Source organism: Dromaius novaehollandiae, chromosome 4, assembly GCF_036370855.1.
Source record: "Dromaius novaehollandiae isolate bDroNov1 chromosome 4, bDroNov1.hap1, whole genome shotgun sequence".
Taxonomy (NCBI): domain Eukaryota; kingdom Metazoa; phylum Chordata; class Aves; order Casuariiformes; family Dromaiidae; genus Dromaius; species Dromaius novaehollandiae.
Window position 1 is genome coordinate 19,328,247 of NC_088101.1, and position 21,930 is coordinate 19,350,176.

General features: G+C 40.9%; 1 protein-coding gene across 1 annotated transcript in view; it reads right to left on the bottom strand.

The window, feature by feature from the left end:
• MANBA (mannosidase beta) overlaps nt 1-21,591 on the bottom strand; it is a 46,488-nt gene extending 24,897 nt beyond the window's left edge. Inside the window, exons 1-7 of the mRNA XM_064510541.1 lie at nt 21,269-21,591; nt 13,829-13,923; nt 13,254-13,359; nt 11,129-11,299; nt 8,369-8,492; nt 5,726-5,901; nt 2,596-2,706 (exon numbers count right to left, since the gene is read on the bottom strand). Of these exons, the coding sequence (XP_064366611.1) occupies nt 2,596-2,706; nt 5,726-5,901; nt 8,369-8,492; nt 11,129-11,299; nt 13,254-13,359; nt 13,829-13,923; nt 21,269-21,529 (1,044 nt within the window). The 5' untranslated portion in view covers nt 21,530-21,591. The remainder of the gene's footprint in view (nt 1-2,595; nt 2,707-5,725; nt 5,902-8,368; nt 8,493-11,128; nt 11,300-13,253; nt 13,360-13,828; nt 13,924-21,268) is intronic.
• Between the last annotated feature and the right edge of the window lie 339 nt (nt 21,592-21,930).

Below are 21,930 nucleotides of genomic sequence, written 5' to 3' on the forward strand. Positions count from 1 at the left end.
GGTTCCCAAAGTATTTGGGAGGTCCTCTTAATGGACGCCATCAAGCAGGTTGGGACTGTCTCAAAGTGCATTTGTAACAGAGCACTTAGGTTACCAACAGAAGTAATGTGATATTGCTTTATTCATGCTCAAGTGGATCTCGTGCAACTGGCCAAATCTGAGAGACTGAAACGCCCAGCCAGGACCACCCATAAAGCACGAGCGCAGGGAACAGCTTCTCAGCAGCATCTCACGTTCCCAGGCCTCTAGGGTTCAGTGCGTTTGTGTTCCCACTCCATCACTCCCCAAGGGCCAACCTGATAACACAGCACTTCTTCCCGTTCCTACGGCAGCTCCCTTCTGCCACAGAGGAGCGAAAGAGGAGCGAAAGAAGGCCTGTGGGAGGCAGCTGGGATCTGGCACACTTAGTTATGCATCCTTCTGACTCTGATGACTTTGAAACCTGGCTGGCTGACTGACAGATGTTGCTCCCCAAGTACCTGAACACTTCTCCCAGTCTTGGAGCACACAGAGGAAACCGTGTAGCCACCACAGCCTCAACAGTCAGCTGGTTCTGCACACAATTAAGAAGTCACACGGGTCACATTCAAAGGCTTCGTACCCAGTAAGGGCCTGCTGAACACATCTGGGATTCCCAGGTTTTACATGAAAGAGAAAAGCAACAGGGATGAAGATGCCCAGAGCTGAAACAAGATCACAGAACACCCTGGTGACTTAACAAATTAGCACACAGCATGAAAGCAGTGTGAAAACTAAGAAGTCAAAAGGAAAGATTTCTGGAAGTCATGCTAAAAGACTTGGGGGAAAAGAGAGCATAGAGGAAAGCAGAGGAACACAGCTGTAGGTTACAATCTTCCAAGTACTAAAATAGCATCACAAAATTAAAAAAAAAAAATCTGATTATAACAAAGAAGAAATAAACATAAACAAAGACAGGAAAACGGAATCCAGAAACAAACAAATCTCTCAAGAGGTAATGAAAGAGGCAATAAGATCCTTGATGTTGGGATAGCAACTCGTCAGTAACAGACAGAGTAGGATATGCCTTCTCCCAAGAAAACCAGTTTCATTCTATGATAACTTCTGGCTATGACTCTGTTTCACGTTATCCTGAGAAACAAACTTCAAACCAAACAATTCAGATAGGGAAAACAAAGCACAACAAAAAAGCCTGTACAGGATGTTGGCCATACTCCGTTTTGTTTTTTCCTGCTGCTCTCAAAAGGAGTAGGTACTTCCTCAGCCAAGGGTTCCCAGCACAGCTGGCTAGAGCCTGTAGCGCTCTCCACAACTACAAACCAGGAGGCTACCCAGACGTTTTCCCAAAGGATTAGTTAACATCTTGGAGACTACTCTAACATAGCAGAAACCAAACCAGTCCAAGCTAAGGACAGTGGGATCTGATAAAAGACTTCAAGGGTGGGGGGAAGCATCTGAGTATCTTTTGTAGACTATGAAGTCCCTACAATCAAAAGCTACAGTGCTCTGTGAAGTATCCTGATGCAACTGCCCAGGTGGAATCAATTAACTCCCCTATCACCGTATAGGTTTCACATAGTAACAATGAAATTTTCCTTTTTTCCTGCTTTATAGCCGTATTTCCTACAACTTGTTTTTCCAAGTGTAATATGCTATGTTTGTTTTGTTTTGTTTTTTAATTCCTTATTTCAAAATTGTACCACTAATAATACAAGGAATTATTATTTGGACTTTAAAAATCAAACTAAAGGCCTAACCTTATAAAGACTAGGACTCCGGAAGCCCCTGGTTTTCCTACGATTTTTCACAAGAATAAATGTTACAAAGAATAGCAGTTTCAGAAGCCTGGTGACCAGAGTAGCTTTTAGTGAAGCAATTCACATGAGAACTACCTAATAAATGCATACATTTACTTGGCTGTTTCCATGTGCTGATAGCATGAGAGGCCCAGTCTAATTTGTATGTTTTTTTTCAATGGATGATTGAAGATCGCCTCTTCTAGGCTTCTAAATAAACAATGCACAGAGAGTTACACAGCCAGCATGTTCCAGGAATCTTTACACAAATATCCCTAAATACTACTTTGGTGGTCACGTTACACTCCTCTAAAAAATGAAGCACATCTATCATATTCTAATAAATGAAGCTATGTTAGCTTTTTAAGAAATATACCCTATTCCACAATTTTTTAAAACATTGAATTAATAAGAAAAATCTCAGTGATAAACCTCTCTCTCCACACTAATCTACATAAATCTAAAAGGACTTTTTAGTACATGACACAAAACCATCAATATCATATTTCAAGTCAAAGAGTGCTTTTATTTCTTAAGGCAGAAAATTTAAGAAAAAGCAAACATCTTTTCTGAGGTTTCCAAATAATTGTAAGCCATCTTCCAGTCTGAATGCAAGTGAAAGTGCTTACACAGGTCAAGGCTGCCAGAAAACAGTTTAATAAATATGTATTGTGACATTAGAAAACTCTTATTTCTCATTAATGTCCTGACATGCAAATCACAAACCACGAAAACGTCCAAAAGCTCTAGATACCTGCCATGCAGAGCAGGTGTCCTAACATTAGTGCACTGCTGGCCATAATCAAGTTGAAGGGCTCACCTTGGAAAATTTCTCAATCTTGTATCCTGCCTCCATGATGAAAATTGTCGTCATGTTGTATCCAGTTTGTTTTCCATGTCCATTTGGCCACCAAGTCTCTACTGTAGCACTCTTGAACGTACAACAAAGAGGGTCAGAGCAGTGTGTATGAAACAAGGCATAACATGCAGCAAGGGGGTTTAGACACCTTTGAGTGAAATACTACAAGCCTAACGAGTTTATGTTCCTCAGCTGAGCTATGGTAACTGGGATGTCTCAATCAACTGCGCCTGCAGGGTGAAAAGTATTCATACCTTAGAGAAAAGTATGATTTCTTCCTATGAGGTACAAGCTGTCACTTCATCTTGTGTCCACAACAGGCCACGAGCATGCATACACATGCACACACACACACACACACACATCCAGCAGTTATCCCTCAGCTGAGGTACACTGACCTAACATTCCTCCAAAATTTAAAATATCTGAGTTTTAGGGTAGACTTTGTTCACTAGCCTTTGTACCACACCACTCCTCCTTGTTTCACCAAGTCCATTTACACTGCAGGCTTCCAAGGGAGAAGCAGGTCCCAGCTCTGACCACTGCAATGGGGATTCCTTCTTGTTTAGCCTCTAGGCACTATGGAGGAATTGGCACCAAATAACAGTCACGTAAGACATGACCAGATCTCTTCCAGGCACCATAAAGCATTAGTAATAAAAACAGCAATTCCCTCTGATCATCAGGAGTTTAGCACCTTCTTCCTATATCTGCCTTTCCTAGTTGCTCCTTTTATCTATCATATGCAATATTCAGTATACAGAGGTGACACTTTTCAAAAGTGATCTTAGTAATATGTGACCACATTGATTGTTTCAGTTATGTCTAGCTTTTAAGTCAAAGCCAAAGTTTCATTCTCTCTTTTCAGTGCTTTCTGCTTTGTTTCTATGTTTTTTAATCATCTCATTACTACTCTATCAAGTTTTTTATATTTTTACAAATATAAAAAACCTACCTCTAGAATGATAGTACAACTTGGTCACAGAGTAATATTACGTAATGAATTTCCTATAGTTACATCTTCATACCAACAGTGTGCTTCTGCTGCTCAATCCTATTGCCAAAATTTGTCAGTTAAGCGCACAACACAAAAATCATGGAAAGAAAGCAATAATTCATGCAATCAAACAATGGATGGATCCCAGCTGAATAAGAGTCACCTAAGGAGCACCTCAATCTTTTCAAACAAAATGAGGCCAGAGAGCAGCTCAACAATATGTTTTGCTGTAGCCATACTTCAACATAATCACTGATACACCTACTAACATTTCAGCTTCCGTGATCTGGAATTATCGTAACTGCTTGTACGGGAGTGCTAATGCTTACGTTGCAGGGATACAAATGGAAGCACAAAAATCAGTGCGTGCCCCAACAATGAGGGAGCGTTTGCAGCCGCCGAGCGCGGATGGAGTGTCTCATTGGCCACTAATGATGTCATCCCCATGCTCACCATTAGCTGATAAGCAAAATGCTGTCATGTTAGCAATACAGCACTTTGTGTGGCGATCGCAGGAAGACTGCTGCACATCTCGGGTGGCACACACCACCCAAACATCCACCAGCTTCACAACAGAACCTGTAATGAGCTCTCAGCTAGGAATAAATTTCTGGCGAGGTCTCTCTATTTAACATGCGCCATGCAAGTCTGTTGTACAGAGTAAGAGCTCCGTCATGCTCACTGACACATGAGAACACATTGTAGGGCTTCTTGTAAAATCAGCTGCTGTGAATTCATGCAGCAAAGCCCTTTGTGTACAAAGAATAACAAAACATTGTTGCCTCTGCTCTGAAGGAGTGTTTCCTCACAAACTTGCAGCCATACACCACTAATAAATTTCTTCTGAGTTTGGGGGTGGGGTGACAAAATGAACCAAAAACCATCTTAAAAGTTTCACATCACAGTGCCTGTTTAATGTAATCCCTGAAAAGGCTAAACAGAGATTAACAAGTGTTTGTAAATGAAACTGTGTATTTGTAATTGCTCATGCAACTTGCATGCCAAATGACAACAGTAACAAAAATTTTATGTTTGTACATTTTTATGCTTTCGTTTCAAAATAAAACAAAGCACACGAGCATGCGAGCAGCTGAGTGTGCATATTAAAACCTGAATACCCTGCTTGCCTTTAACAGACGCTTTTTCTCTACTCAAACTGACAAAAGAACTCAGGAATACATGCCTAATACATTCAACCTGGGGAAACAAATGCAGAGTTACACAGCAAAAGAGAAAACTAGCAGAGGCCACTAAAATACACAAAGGTCACTGCAGACCCTCAGATGTTATGAACTGCCAGACTTGTCGAAGCCCCAAATTACTGCTCACACCACGACGCTCACCCATCAATCCAACTATGCTCTGTGGCAGTGAAGCGGACAGCAGCTCCCATTACGCCGCTGGCTCCAGTGGAAAGCACCATCAGCTAGTTTTCCAACCAGATGGTTTTCCAACACCCTTGGAAGGTGAGCAGACAGCTTCTTTCCTCTTTCAGCACTGTGTACAGTGGTGTACACCAAATTCATCCTCTTTTCAATTGAGTTATCCCCTCACCAGAGCACCCTTTACTTTTCTGCAATTACTCCTGTCCTTAAGCCAGCACAATGTAAGCAAGCACAACTCCACAAATTTTCCACCAACTTCTATGCCAGTCAAGGTTTGCAGAATGCTTCCTCTCTCTCGGGAAAGCCAAGACAGAGCCAAGCACATTCTAGTACGTTCTAGTCCCAACCAACCCAATAAACAACAGCATGGGAGACAAGATACCTACTGGCAGTAAATAGGAAGTAACATACAGGATCCAAGGGTTATTTACCTAGGTAGCTCATTTGACAGTGGTCAGTGATGATGAGATTTTTCTGTTTTGTGATAAGGGAAAGACTTCATCAACTTCTGCACACTGAGCTATGTAGCCTCACAGAAATTATTTTTTAGAGAGGAAAAGATCTATCCTGAAAGTGGTGCAGCACAGTTGTTAAAGGGAGAAACAAAAAAGGCAGAGAAAGGAGGATCAAAACTGGTATGGAGGCAGACAGCCACATCAGAAACCAGGGAAACATTTTGTATTTGGCTAGGATCCCGCACACATCTTACCTTGTTGATGTTTACAAGCAGCACAATGCTGCCTTCTCCAGGTTGAAGCTTCACACTGTATGTTTGCTGCGTTTGCAACTTGGGAATACTCACAGTCACAAGACCTGAAACTGGCTTGCAGTTGACTACATCAAAAACAGACTCAATTTCAAGACTCCACTGCTGAGCACTCTTTACTAGGTGAAGGGGGAGAAAAAAGAGAATTTAGGAATTATGTTTACATACCTATAAATTAACACGATCACTCACCAAAGAAACAATTCAAAACCCTCAGCTTAAATTTAACAGTTTTCAGACTGTATTTGAATCAGACCTATGAAGTTAATCTTCATTGTTTAGCGCGCTTGATATCTGTGTCCACATCTGCTGACTCAGGAAAGAACTACACAGTGTGATGGATATTTTATAACTCACTCTTTTTTTTATTCCAAAGCTATCCAGGGCTTTTCGGAGTTCTGTGCAAAAGTCAGAGAACATGAAACCAATTACTCTTTATCGTTAGGAAGGGTTTTTTTCCCCACCAACTCCCACAGACATTATATTTTCTTTTAGTCAGCATTCATGTGAACATGGTCCTCTTTGGGAAAGATCGTAATCACAAGGCAGTACAATCACTTTTGTCTATGAAACAAAAACAGTATTAACAGAAAACGAGCCCAATTCATCCCGGAGTCACTAGACAAAATGAATGGAGTTATGCTGGGGATGAATTGGGCCCATTGTGTCTAGACTTGACAGACTGTATCTTTGTGTCCCTTCTACCTCCGAAGTGTAGTGGAGGAAACACGTTAATGACTTGCCCAAGATCTCTCCACACTTACCTCAGAGAGTCCTCTCCTTTATAGAACAACTTACTGAATAAAGCAAGCCAGGGTCAAGGATATTCACAATTTACGTTCAAATTTCCCATTAACTTTAGCAACTACATCATCTATCTACAAGCATAGCCTGGCTAATCCTGTACTTTAAATATTACAGACGGACATCTGTCCAAGCAAAAGCAAATCAAACAGAAAACAAAGAAAACATGGAAAACTAGAACCAAGACACATTTTGTTTATATCAACTATTAATTACTTGCTTTCTCTTTTCATATATATATTTTAGTTCTCCTTCCTCCCAGAAGGGAGAGAGAGCTCCTTTCAAAAGCAAAGAATTACATTCAGCCTTGGCGTGGTTTTGCTGCCTTTGCAGAGCATTGAACGTGTTCCCAAGGTTATATCACACCCAGCATTACCCAGAGAGGACTGATTTTCAGAAATGTCGAAAGGGTTAACCCCCCACACACCCAGGGTCAGACATTACAGCCCATTTTACCTCCCCTCCAAGAAATTCCAGCCCACTCCTGAACTGCTTGAACTGTGGGGCCTAGGCACAGAAATCAAGAACAATGAATCCTTTACAGATTCAGTAGTCAAAAGGCTATGACACCAAATCTGATGAGCAACGTAAGTGCAGCTTAAATCCAAGTTGTTCACTTACTCTTTATTTTTCCAATGTTTTATGTTTGAACATTAATAAGCTCTGGCTCTGGTTCCAAAGCACTGTCTGCTGAATCAAAGAGATTTGCTCTCTGCTTATCCAGAGAGCAAGACTTCACCTACCAGAAGGTGGAGTTGTGGGAATGTGGGAGGGACCGGAAAACATTTTTACTGTAACTAAATTTTAGGCAGCACACAGAGTCTCTGCTGGGGCTTTCCATGGAAATTCCAGTCACGTTAATTCTAGCTAAGACCTGCGGCTATTTCAGGAAGCTTTAAAAGCATCCAGGGAGTGACGTCTTCCTCTTTTATTCACACACAACAACTCTATTCCCAAGGGGTGAAATTCAACCCAGTGCAGAGGACACACGTGCTAGCCTTTACTCCACTGAAGACTGGGCTCAACATGTGGCAAAAGAAAGCATGCAGGTGCTCTAAGAGTGGGGCGCATTACCTTTTACAGAAAGCTTTAACAGAAAATTAACTATTTTTGCTTGGCTGCAAGACCTGGAGGACAAAGCAGAAGAAAACCAAAGACCTGTCAGGCAGGAAACCGGTTAGGTGGGTTAGGTAGCAGGAATGCAAGAGGCTATCCTCTCATATTGCAGACTTAACAAATTATCCTTGCATAGCACGGCTGATCTTCTGTCTCAAACTTCATGTTGAGTCCTGAAAACTCAGTGCTCTTGAAACTCTGCTCTCAGTGTATTTGTCTTCCCAATACGGAACTAAATTCCCATAACAGCTTTGCCTTTGTTTTAAATGAAGATGAGACAAAAGAGACACATATTTATTGGGGGTCTTAGTGAAACCATGCCAGTAAAAAAAAAAAAAAAAAAAAAAAAAGAAAAACAAAACAAACAACAATGACAACAACAACAAACTCCAAAACAGAAGAACAAGGGCAAACCTAAGTTATACCACCAGGTCTGAAGTTGTTCTGGGATCTTCAAGAAAAGAAATCTGAATTTTAACAGTTTTTATCACTATTGTCTATCCTGAAGCACTGTCTCAAGACCTAAATGGGTGTGCTGTGGTAAGCACTATATACACAGTCATAATAAAACAATAGCATCTTTCCTAAATGATCAGTTAATTGAGCCTAACAACAAAGTGATCTGTATTCCAAGGGTGAAACAACAATAAAAAGTATATAGCTTACCAAAGAAGGGAGTCAAAGTGAAGTAAATCAGGTGATAATGGTTATAGGCCTCAATCCTAACATCTTTCCAGATTCCTTGAGTGGGAAAAGAAGGGCCCCAGTCCCAACTAAAGGAACACTGCTCCTGGAATACAAAATGATTATGTTACAGTGGCCTAATTTTCAAACAGAAATCTATGCTGTTCCAGAAATAAAAATGATATGCTATCTAGAAATAAAACATTGCCATGGACTGACAGTAAGTTTTTGTCCAATTTCCACCAACTCAGGATAACACACTATATTTTTCTCTTACTCCTTCACTAAAACTCTGCTGGTACTTATATTAAAAATACAATTTTATATGAAATATTCATACATATCACAATTTAATATTAGTGAGAAAGCAAAACACTAGCCTACCTCACCACATTAAAAAAAAGTAAAGATCGAAAAAAACAAGCCAGCAGGTTACTCTCAAATCAGCTCTGAATTATTTTAGTTTTAAGGCCAGCAAATTGACTGTTACAAATACTAAACAAAATTTTTTTTTAAATATCAATTTAAAAATCAAAGGTACCTCTGAAATTTTTTACCCTTTCAATTTTGCAGTAACATCACAGATTAGTACAAGGAAAAAGATGCATATGTTTGCTTGGTGCATTTATGTAGTTCAGTCATGTTCACTGTTTCTTCCTTTTTATGTTTCTCTCATACAAAAACAAAGGGAACAAACACATGGTTGAGAAATAGCTTAGTTCTGGGTCTAACACCAGAATAACCAGCAGAATTAGATAATTCTGATCAGAGTAGCACCTACGTTGTGTTCCATTTAGTTGTTTTTTTAAACCTGGTCAGATTTCTAGTTAACAAAATCCCTTGAAGACATCCATGCAGCTGCCCTCCAAGCTTCGCACAGCCCCAGCCCCCAAAGCAAATACAATAGATCTCCTTAAAGTCTTGTACAGTGACCTACAGTTCTAAATTTAGAGACTAATAACTTACAGCCAAGGCATACTAATTTTGGCAAACCACATTGCACAAGCCTGGCCTATCCCCTGCCTCGCTGGAGTCGGCCTGCCTGCCTATCAAGTTGCAAAAGAGCCTTCCAGGAAGCAAGCACTGTACCTATTTCAAGTGTAAAAACAGGAACAATACGTTCTTAGAAAACAATCCAGATTGGAAATAATTTTCCCTTTATAAAAAATAAACAAATTTATCACCGACACACTGTCAGGTTTCACTAATAATATTGCAGAGACTATCAGAAGTAATACATCATGAGAAAAATACACTCGTATCATTAAGGTACATTACCAGTGAAAGGCTTGTGTTTTACCACCAATTCTTATTAAGACATACATATTTACTGCATTTAATACTGAACTTCAGATGTGTGAACAGCTCTCCATTACTGTAAGATTGTAAGCTGCCAGCTTACTTTAGAAATGTCCTGGTGCATTTGTTTACTTTCAAATGCACCGTCTCTGCTGTTGTCACCTTATACTTGGAATGAAAAATGTTTTTGGAAATGTCTGAAGGAGCTTCCTAGCACAGTCAATCAATTCCTTTCTGTAAGAGCACTGAGGCACTTTCTTACAAGTTTAAAGGTATAGCTCAGTAAAGCACAAAAATCATTCCTGGCCATTTTTGCTCTATAAATAAGACTACAGCTGTTCAAGTGCCTTCTTCCTTTCAAGCTCCTCCCTGCACTGATTTCTAAGAAATACGGTGGAGACGGCACACAGACTCAGAAGAAGAAATGAACAACTTTCTAAAATGCAGTAAAAATAAAAGCATCATGTAGTAATAAAGACAGCATCTTAATTCTGAAGAATGTTCCCAGGAGAACATGAAATCTACCTCTTCATTAACAAAATTTAAAAGAAATTAGATCCAGTTAAAAGGATTAAAAGGATTCTAGTCATTTTCGACGAGGCTCTAAAGGACTTTCTTAAAAAGACCAAAAGTCACTTAACGAAAAAAGGCATTTAAGTGGTGACAAACATACAAAAAAACATGCAAAACACACATGCAAAAAAAGTGGCAATTCTAAAATAAGGTCACCAACTACTGCCTCCAACTGCTGCAAAGCTGTCAGAAATATGTGAGATGCTACACAAATGATAGTCTACCAAGACTCAGCTTTAACAGCAGTGAAGCAATGTCTTAATTCAGAGTTTCTGAGCTTCACTCATTGTATATAACGCTGTTGTTTTTACTGAATACATATTTAAAGTCACACTTAACACAACACCGTAATAAGATGAGAACAGGTCCTCTGTTAGGTAACACTTCTCAGGACACGCCAGAGCTGCCCAGTATAAATAGCACAGCACACGAGCAATGGCAAAAACTCACAAAGCTTCTTGGCTGAGATTTTTACAGCCTTGGCAATATCCTCTGGTATTTCTAACAGCAAACTCTATTGTCAGTATACACTGCTAAACTCACCCAGTGGATCAAAATGTAATGATTACATATTTCCCACCGCTCTCCTGCTTTCTTAGCAGCAAGTCTCCTTGCTGACCCCTTGAAAAAAAACAGCCTCTTAAACATTCTTATCACCTAGATATGGCTGGCCTGACCTTGTCATGCCTCTTACATTAGCAACATGCTGGATTATAGGCTTCTTCGAGGGGCATCAGAAGACAGTTGCAAGGAAAAATATGCTCTACTAATACAGTGACACTGCAGGTTTCAGAATACATCTGTAAGGAAAGCACATGGTGACTTCCTCTTTTCAAGCCTCAAGCAAGAGACAGACAAATCTGCCCCTACCTTTCTGATGAAATTAGCATGGCACTCTCCTTTCTGCACAGGTGGAGGGCACGCCGGGGGGATGCTGTATGCTTTGTGGAATCTGCTCTGCTCTGCTGCGTATGAAATGGCTGATAAAAAACGGACTTCAACAAAATTGACCTCCTTAATAACGCTGGTAATATCAAAGCTCTAGGTCAAGAAAAAAGAACAAAGTCATTACAGCTCTGACATTTATTTATGAAATTTATAATCACTGTCACACTGGGATTTTAGTACCATACAGATGTTATTCAAAGGCATTTGAACTACAGCCTCAACAGGCTCAGGTTTTGGAGGAAAAGAAAAGCTACCTCTTAAGCTGAAAAAAGAAAATGTACATTAAGACTGTGGATACGAGGAGATCTTTCTAGGCAAAGCACTTTGCCCACTCTGAGCCTCCACTGCAGGCTGCAGCACTCTGCTTGCACAAAGAATTGCTTGAAAGATGAGGATGGCAGAAGATCCTTTACCTTCCTTCCTCACCCAGAACTCATCTGAATCTTTAGAAAGACATTTTGTTCCCATTCAGAAAGCTGATCTAGATCAGAGTCCTTCCAACTCACACTGTGCTACCAGCTTATCTACCACAGAGCACTGAGTTGCCTTTTGCACAAATGCTGCAAAGGCATATTTCATACTCTCTCCACCCCCATCCCTAAAATGCACAGATACACATTCCATGTCAGCACCAAACAAAGCATTTGGGAGCCTCCTCATCAACTCACAAGATCCCCTTCAGTGTAACTGCACAGAAGGACAGATGTTTGGTTTCACAGTTATCCTGTGCTATCAAGACAATATGGTTCCAATGGCTAATACTCATTTCTTCTCCACAGTGTTCATTAGCGACAGTCCAAGTCTTGGCACTTCTTCCCAACTTGCGAACACCCTTCTAGCATCACTTGCCTTACTTCTATAGCAGACAGCAGAAAACTACAAAGTAAATAGCGGCCTCCACAGGCGCCTTCACAGAGACTTTCTTGCAGAGGTACTTCTTGTGTGAACAAGTGAACAACAGAGAAGTCTGGGTCACAGCAAGCCTAGACTCAATCTAATACATTTCATTCTGGTTTTACACTAAAGGCCATTTCACGAACTGTTACAATCTGTGACACAATGAAGTTGCAGAAATAAGGGTAAAATAAACCACTTCTCCATTCTACAGAGCCTGCTACTGGTAATCTTTAAACACCTTCCAAATATTAAATAATTATAATTTCATAAAAGCTGTATGAAATTTCTTATTTCACAAATAGCAAAACTAAGTCACAGAGAACCCAAGTGACTTGTCCCAGGTCACATAGACCCAGGTGTCAGAATCCAGGTCTCTCGTCTCTGTCCAGCACCTCTGCAATGAAACCTGCCAGAATGGTAATTGCTGAGACATGAAGAAACCTGATTTCCTTTGTGACTCGATTACTCAACTGACAGATAGAGGACATTCCTCCTTTAACTCTTCCTTTATTGACTCTAAGAGAAAAGCAGGCATTTTCCCTTCTACCAGTACCCAGAATCATGTTAAACATTAAAGCTATAAAATTGGTCTGAATGTTTCTGCCACTCTCAAGGCCATTCTATGATGAGTACTCTCATGCTGACATAGGCTAAGCCCAAAGATAAAGGACAATGTTATTAAAATCCCAACATTAAAAATTAAAATCCTATATAAGAAAAAAGAATGGAAACATTTATGAAGGCTTTGCTCCACATACATTTTCATTTCAATATTCACATGTAAACCATTCTAATACCTATTAGTAAGCAGATTTACAGCTAATATAACAGATTTAAGCTTATATTTTCTTGGAGCTGTGACAGATCCCAAGAAGCAAGACGTATATTATTTGCTGAATTGATTCTTTTGCACTGGTGTTCTCTTTTAGAACAAGACACGTTCCCATCTAGATCTGACCCTGCTGCTCCTGGAAAGCTAAGTATACTCCTCTTTCCAACAGTTATCTGACTACACATACATTCCTCAGGTCAACATTTCCTGAGTGCTAGCACTTATTTTCATGTCTACCTGAACAGACTGAAAGTGTTTGACACAAAAGGGCTTTGAAGGAAAAACAGGAGCACCTTCAGAAATAAACGTATTACTTACGTATCTGTTGAACATGTTGTCTGTTCTCCCAACAGTGATATTGTTGATCAGGATTTGTGCTACTGTATCCACTCCCTCAAAAACCAAATTCACTTTTTGCCACTTTCTACAGAAGATGACATACGGATGTAAAACTGTTAGAATATCTGGAGTTAACAACACACAGAAAATGGATAATACATGTCCCCATTATCTTCAGCAGTAGTTGTCTCAACTATCTCCAAAATGTTTTAATAGTCAAATGTTTAAATAGTCAAATTAAGATAACAGCTGAAGTGGCTCAAGTCTGCAACACAGCATGTTCACATACCGACCAGATATCAGATGGGCTAGCTTCCAGTTAAGCTAATTATTATCCTTCCTCAGTCTGCAATTCATTAGTAATTTTTAACAATGAAAAAAAATGGGGAAAAAACAACTACTGAAGTGTCCTTTAGCAAAAGCTCTACAGCTGCATATTATTGCATAATTTATTACACACAAAAGTATTAAGTAGATTTTGAGCTGATGGATTAACAAGCAATTCGGCATGAAAGATGGCACAGAACTAATTTAGACACATCCTTATTGCTTACCTGACGTCAAAAGGAGTTCTGAATGTCCTGCTATAAGTCCAGTTATCCAGCGAGATCCATCTGTACATCACATCATTAAATCTATAGTATGGATCCTAATAACAAACCAACAAAAAAATTACAACACTTATTTAGTAACAGTGTTACTAAACAAAATGCATCATAATATCCATTAGACAAGCACTTGTTCTTTCAGACAGTCTGCAAATGCAAAACCCATCTGTCTTATTTTAGTTAATTTTGGTACTCCTTTTCACCTTTGAAGTAATATGTGAAAGCAAAGTCTTAGTAATATTCGGCTTTAACTATTTAGGTCAAATCCTGTTTGATATAATCATTCATATTTACAATGAGGGAGCAGGATTTGTTTCTACATAAGAAATGACTGGGCTGGAAATTGAAAGTCAAGACAGCTTGTGACTTAATGGGAGGGGCAGAAACATGATCACCCACATAATGATGGAGAAAGTAAGACTAACAGGACTGTAAGTGGCACAGAAACAGATTTTTAGACCTCTAGAGACAGCAGTGAACAAATCCCTACAGTTTAAAATAATAGCACACACTCCTATTGTTTCTTGTCAACTGGTGTTGATATGGTAAGATCAAATGAAATTGCCACGGAGGCAATGGAGGGAGGCAGAAAGAGGAGAAAGAGAAGGAACACAATTTGGTTTGCCATGTAAAATTAAATGACTGCTTTCGAGAATAATGCAGCATTTATACCAAATGTGTTCTCTTCTCTTTAGTCACATTGCTCAGTGAGAACAGAGGCACAGGTGCTCTAAGCTGTGTCCTCGACCCCTTTGGCTTCAAGCTGTATTTATCACCTTATGCTGGGTCACAGTGTTCCTCACCTAGGCTGGAGGAATCAGGTATGTGGACCTGACAACCCTCGGCCTTGCACCTCACACAAAGGCAGCCAAGAGGTACTGTGTTACATCCGCCTGTCCGACAGTTCAGAGGTATCTGGGTTAGTGACTGACGGCTCAGCTCACAGCTGAACTGCTTTCCCAAAACAAAGACCAACCTCTTCCGGACTACATGACTCAAACCCAGCTAAGAAGAGAGAGTACAGCTGCATTAAGATTCCTGTTGATAAGAGTCTTGTACAGTACTAGCCCAGCTAACTATCTGCTCTGAATATCCAGATTAAACTCTGAAGAAAATTTGCTCAGCTGTTTCATTTGCCTTGCTCAAGCTCAATTTTTCTCCTCACTCCAGAAGTCAGTATAGATACTAGTGACAGTTCTGGATTTGAATTCTTCTGAAAGACACTGTTGTATATCTCGTATTTGTTTTACAACTAATAGGGTCAGGCTCTGTAATCTACACACAAATCTATTTACAGAGCAGAGCAAAATCATAACACTTAAAAGACTGTCCTCAGCAGCATAATCTCTTCTGGAGTCCCAGAACAATATAAACATTATTCCCCGGGCCTCGATAGAGAGAAAATTGTAGCCTTGCCTCTATGCTGTCTTCTTTCAATCAAATTTCTTACCATAAGGGAATAAGAATCAAGAAGGAAAGCTCTTGTCACTTCAGTAAAACTGAGCTGGCAGATACAGGCCCTCCATACTGGCAACACAGTGTATTCTCTAGAAGTTAAACCATCATGAGCTTACCAGAACAACTACTGAATTTAAAGACTTTCAAACTTTTTCATACTACTTTTACATGCAAAATGTCTGAGGAATACATCTTAAAAAGCACATTTATAACATCTGTCTTGCCTTAATATTCTATTTATTTTAGGCTATGTTCTGGAAAACATGCATGTTAAATTTCAATCACTGCCACTTGTGAGGAACATTTAACGAAAGCATGAGATACAACTTGTAAATGCACTACCAACAGCAGACTGTAAAGTCAAAAACCATTTGGTTAGCAGTCAAGCAACCAACACCAGTGTTTAGTCAAAGATCAAGACCCTTTGTAAAAATACTGTATTGTTTCTCCCATGAAAGCCTGGAAACTAAGATGTGTGTGAAAAAAAGATCTGATATTTGGAGAATGCAACACTTTGTCTAGCAGCTGAGAAACGTAGGGATGCTTCATCAGAGGCAGAAATTACATCATCAGATGGGCTCTCACAGCCTTGTACAAAGGGAGCTGCTTGTTTAAATCTACTCAGAGAGTACTGCAGATCCTTCTTCCTGAAGGAGCTTTCATCTGTAACAGTCTGATGTCTTCAACTTTTACGAAATGTATTGACTGCTAAAATACGTGTCACAGAAGGTGCTAAAAACTCCCTTGGAACTCATATTTTTGTACAACTCTACGAGTACTGTTTTTTCCTCACAGGTCTCAAACATCAAACTTTTGAGAATGGAAACTCACAGGTTTGTGTACCTTTATACAAAATTCACAGCTTACTGATACCGTTGCTACTTAAAACAGCTTATATATCACACAGAAAAGCCATTTAATGCTAACACTGGTTAGTCATTTTAAGCATGACAAATGTTACTAGCAGTAAGATTAGTCATGTGTCAATGTTCAAGCAATGCCTTTAAGACAGTTAAGGTTAAGGAAAAAAGCATGCCCACAACAAAGTCCTGTAAGAAAGGAAAATGACTTCTCCAATAACCTTGTAAGATTACAGATTTTTTCATTGCTAACTGTAACTGTTTTGAGCGTTGGAAGACCTATCTATAGAAGTCAAACTGTTTGGACTTATCTGAAATAGAATTTCATCCCACATTAAATCAGCTCACATTAAAATTAAAGGTTTGTTTCAGAAAACTGGATAAAAAAAAAAGACAAACTTAAAACTCTTAGAGGCACTGTGAGACTCTGAAAGACAATAAGAAATACACTGCACACGTATTAAACATACTTCACATTCATCAGCTCACTGTGTTTATTGGAACCAAGTCACAAAGGGGTGGAGTCACCTACGGCTATTTTTAGATGCAACCAAACACGACAGCCTTGTATTTTCCTGCTCCCCTGAAATTCCTGGAAAAATTCTGACCTACTCAACCTCCCTGCTTGTTTGTTCTCTGCTCCGAGCTGCAGTGCTGTAAGCAGCAGCAAACAGCTTGCTAAGATGAAGTAAAAAACCCCTGCTACAGAGGATCAAAAGGCAACAATTTCCAGTTCAGGTAACAGGACATTAGCAGGACTTCAAAAGCGCACTGGCAGTACTAAACTGAAGGCAGCACCAAGCAGCTAGATATAAACTCCTCCTTGAAATGATTTTAAGGGGATATTGAAATGCTATGGTCATCTAAGCTGAGAGTCTCTCTTAAGCAGGAAATGGATGAGACAGGAACACAGCAGAAGGGAGGCCCAAAGCCCTGGTGAGGCGGTTTGGCCAGGCACATACTGCCCAATGCAGGGCCAGCCTCAGGCCCCCGCACCAAGCTACTACAAGCAGAGTGCGGAGAAGCATGGCGTGAACACCTGAATGATGCTAGACAGAGTCAGCTGGATCCAGGCAGAAGAGCCACTTGTAATAAAATTAAATGTAATACAGGGAACGAAAACCAGAACAAGATTCTTTTATGTTATCCTAGCTTTGTTATGATCTAATTTGAACCTGCTTGCATGTTCCTCTCATAAATCAGTTCTGCTGATATTTTATAATATACACAGTAAGAAAGTCCCACTGATGTAACAGATTATCAAAATAAAACTTGCAAGTGATGTTTCACTATTTAGTTGCATGACTCCACTATTGCCAACTTCAGACTGGAAGCTAAATAGTTAAAATACTTACCTATACCCACGCGCTCCTTGTCATCTCAGAGGCTATAGCAGTGAGGACATTTATACAACCTTCAGCAAGCCCAGTTTCACATATTTACAGCTTGAAGTGAAGCTGAACTAACAGTAGTGATGAATGGATCGTATTCTTGGAACGTTAGTTTTGGAATTGCATCCTAAAATGATTCATTTTCAGCACTTATTCCAACAAGGCAGTTAACTGAATGTCACCTTATGCTCAAGATGAGTTACAGCTGAACACTGAGCCAAATACTACAGAAGAGTAAAGCTGGAAGACTAATATTAGGATAACTAACAAAATATTAATACACTTTTCTTAATATTCTTTTAATACTCTGTTCTATGTAAAAGGCTACCGTAATTTTATGTATTTTAACATCACAAGCATTCAAAAGAGAACACCTGTTTAAACTTGAGTATTCTTTAATATTAGCCGTAAGTTTCACTCAGGCTTTTAAATGTTTCCATGTGTTTTCACACAGCTCAGCAAAGTACATATAGGTAACAGAAAACTATATAAATATATCAATCAACTATTTTCATCAATGAACGCTACCTAACCTGTTAGAACCAACGCCAATCAATGCAATTCCTTCTTGGCTTGCTCTGAAAAATCTCAACTACGACAAACTATCAGAAAATACACAATGACATATTTTATACAAATGCACAATAAGCTACTAAAAATAAGCACTACTTTTCAGAACTGCAGAAATACCACTTGAGATATGTAAGCCTCTGTCTCCTCTAATGTATTTTGACAGAGTAATACAGAAGTAGGACTATGACCATTGTAACCTTCTGTGTCAAGTGCATGCCCTTGTTGTATACTGGGGCAGAAAACTGCATTATCCAGCCCCTGCATTAGCACGCTCCCCATCATAGCTCTTTATAAATCAAAGTGACAGCTAATAATACAAAACACCCTTTCTGTATGAACGCAAACGGCTGGCAGAGGAGAAAGTTCAGTTACAATAGCCATATTCATCTGATCTGAAATTTTATGGGAGTCACCTGCCAGCAGAAATGGCATCATGCAGTACTTGGACAGTGCATGCTAGAGGACTACTATTTCTAGCACAGAAATATAATGCCTAAGTTACCTGCTGATGCATCTTGCTTATCAGAAGAGTGTCTCAAAGAAAATACTAGGCTGACAGTTTACTTAAAAATAACCTTAGACAGAACTGTCTCTGCAAAGCTTCTTCCAGAGATTTAGTTTTAGCAATAGATTTGCTGCAAGTTTGTAAAATGCATGCACTTTTGCCCAAACTTTGCGCTAACTCTATTCAAGTAACTATTAACCTTGTTAATGTGCATTTCTGGTGGCTTTTTTTTTTTAATTTTATATGTAAATAATAATAAGAGCCCTAGTGAAATGCTATTAAAGTAACCCAGCTGAACACATATTCTGATGCTATCTCCTACCCTTAGAGCTTTTATTATATTTAATCCAGCATTTGAATTGCTGTCCTTGAACACAAGAAGAAAATAATACTTCAGTAGGAAACTCAGAAGTACCTTCCCCAACAGCATTTTTGAAGATACGAATATTTGGTGCATGCAAAAAGATGTGTTCATCCAATGTATATTTTATAAGCCAAAGGGTAAAGACATCTCTGGAAAGAATGCTAAGAGGATATAGAGAGATGAGTAACAAACTCTCGGGGTCAGAGAGATTCCTTTCAGTTGAAACATATAGTCTGCACAGCAGATTAAGTAAGGCTACCGACACGCAATCAAGAGCATCCCTGGGCAAAATCAGCTTGTGCATCGACCTAAATTTGAAATAAATCACACTCACAAGTAGCTTGCAGCCTACTCTGCAATCTAAACCATATCTTGCAGCCTTAATATCCAGCAACTTACTCTTGCTGCACTGGAGCTAGCCAAACACCAGCCAGGTCCAGTAGCCAAGCAACTACACCAGCGAAGTATTTCAGCCAACTCAGCTCCTTGGCAGAGCATACTAGTTCTGGCAGAGCACTGCACCAACCCAGCAACAGTTTCCAGACCACAGCAGGTTCATACCCAGCTGTATCAGAATGTATGTGGGGCAAGTTCATACCTGCATTCACATAAACATGTTCCAAGTGTCCACAAACAACCGTCATCAATTTAACTAGCCTAGCACCCCTGCGCCTATCAGCAAGACCTGTGCTGCTGGCCAGCAGGCTGAGTAAGCTTTCCGAACTACGTGCAGCTTTGGGATTCTGCCCGGGCACATGTTCATGATCACAGCCTCAACTCCAAATACCATACTGCTGTTTAAAATGACTAAAATTACAGGTCAGCTTATAGCAATGTAGTTAAATCAGCAAACATAGTTTCTCACTTCACAAGAGCACTTAATGTGTGAGTACTTAAATATGAGTCTTTCATTACGTCATTATCTTGCATGTGTGAGTCAGTGCATTGGTCACAGTTTCTCCTGAATAGTTAATCACAGTTATTATAGCAATGCCTCATAGCATGGGCAAAAATTAGAGATGTTCAGCTTATCTTACGCACTTTTGCATGGGGGAAACAGGCACAATTCTAATCACTGATTCACCATATACACTCTACCTGCCCACTGCCTCTTCTAACTTGTTCAGAAAAGTTCTTTTAACATCCCCGCTGTACACATTCAAAACGTCCTGTAAATTAGCACACAGATGTTGAAACAACAGATCACAATGGCTCAACTTATCCCCTTTTGATGTATTTACTTCTAAAATGTTGACTATTTCTTTAATCTGGCAATGACTCTCCTTAGAATCTACTATTATTAGTACTGGGTTTCCCAACATATGCCAGCACAGAATAAGGCTAAAATAATCCTGCTCAGAGTGGGGTCACTTTCTCCATATACCTCCCTGACTTTAGTCAGCGCAGAGCAGGACAATAATCAGAAAAAATAAAAAGCAAAAAAAAAGAAAATGCATCTATCCAAAACGTATCCGTTTAAATACTGTACAAGAAATGCAAGATTGGGCCCATGGTTAATCTGGTAATACACGTATGTCTGATATACTCGGACAATACATGATGCTTTCACACAAAGATAGCAGTGTATTTATCACTTTTATAGATGATTTTGATAACTTCATTATGTTCTATTTCTTTTTTTCCAGGTACACATTTAACTTTCACCTCCCATGTACTTCATTTTTAAAAGATAATCTTATTTAACGATGACCCGGTCAGTGCCATGCACTTCGAGTGACAAAGGGCTTATCCTGACGTCATGGACTAGAGCGAGGGCTTTGATACCAACCTACAAATGCGATTTTGGACTTGTCACAGGAAGCTGTCACTATGTTTTCCTAAGTCAAAAAAATAAAAGAGGTAGTAAGCATAAAAATAAAGGTTTTGAGAAGCGTTATGGGGGAAACAATTCTTTTAAACGTGGCAGATTTCCTCATGGTTCGGACAAGGGAGTACACTCTTAACTGTTCCAATGTACTCTGCGAGATTTTTGGTTGGACTGAAATGCCTGAAACCCCTCGATTTCTCGCAGCCAAGCGTCGAGAGGGTGGGTTCAGCGCTTCACGCCTTCGCACGCTGCAGGCGCCAAACGCTGCGCCAGCCGAGGCGCGAAGGACACCACGCCTGGCCGAGGTACCCAGCAGCGCTCGCATAAGCGCCGCGCTCCGGCCCGGGACAGGCCTCAAGCGGCGCAGTTTTCACCGGGGGCCCCTCTGACCGGGCTGCGCACCGTACCTGGATGAGGCCCCCGCAGCGCAGGGCAGTGTGCACGCAGCCCGGCACCTCCCCGCGCAGCGCCACCGAGCCGTTCCCGTTGCGCAGCCGCCAGCTCCCGCGCAGGCTGCGCACCTCCGGGCCGCCCGCGGCCACGAGCAGCGCCGGCAGCGGCAGCAGCAGCAGCAGCAGCGCGAGGCGGCCCGTGGCGCCGCCCGCCCCCCGCCAAGGCGGCCGGGAGGAGCGAGCAACGGCCCCGCGCCGCGGCCGCGCCGCCGCCATCGCGCCGCCGCAGCAGGGCCCAGCCCGGCCACGTCCGCAGGGGGCCGGCACCCGCCGCCCCTCGGCGCGGCCCATTGGCCGTTAACGGCCGCGGGGCGGGCCGCGCCCCTCCCCCCCGCGCCGGCCGTTAACGGCTGCTCCGCGGGCACGAGGCCGCCTCACGACCCCGGCGCGGGGGGAGGGGCATACCTCGCGGCGGCCCCTCCCAAACTGCCCCCCCTGCCCGGCACGCCGCAGCGAGGCGTAAGCAGTAGCAGGGGAAGGAGAGAGGCTGCTTCTCCCCCAGGAGGCAAACAGTGAAATCTAGGCATTAGGACAACGCGGCAGATTTAGGGCCCTGAGAAGCTGTAAGGGAGTTGTGAGGACTGAAAAAAAAAAAAATCAAGAGCTGTGAGACATCA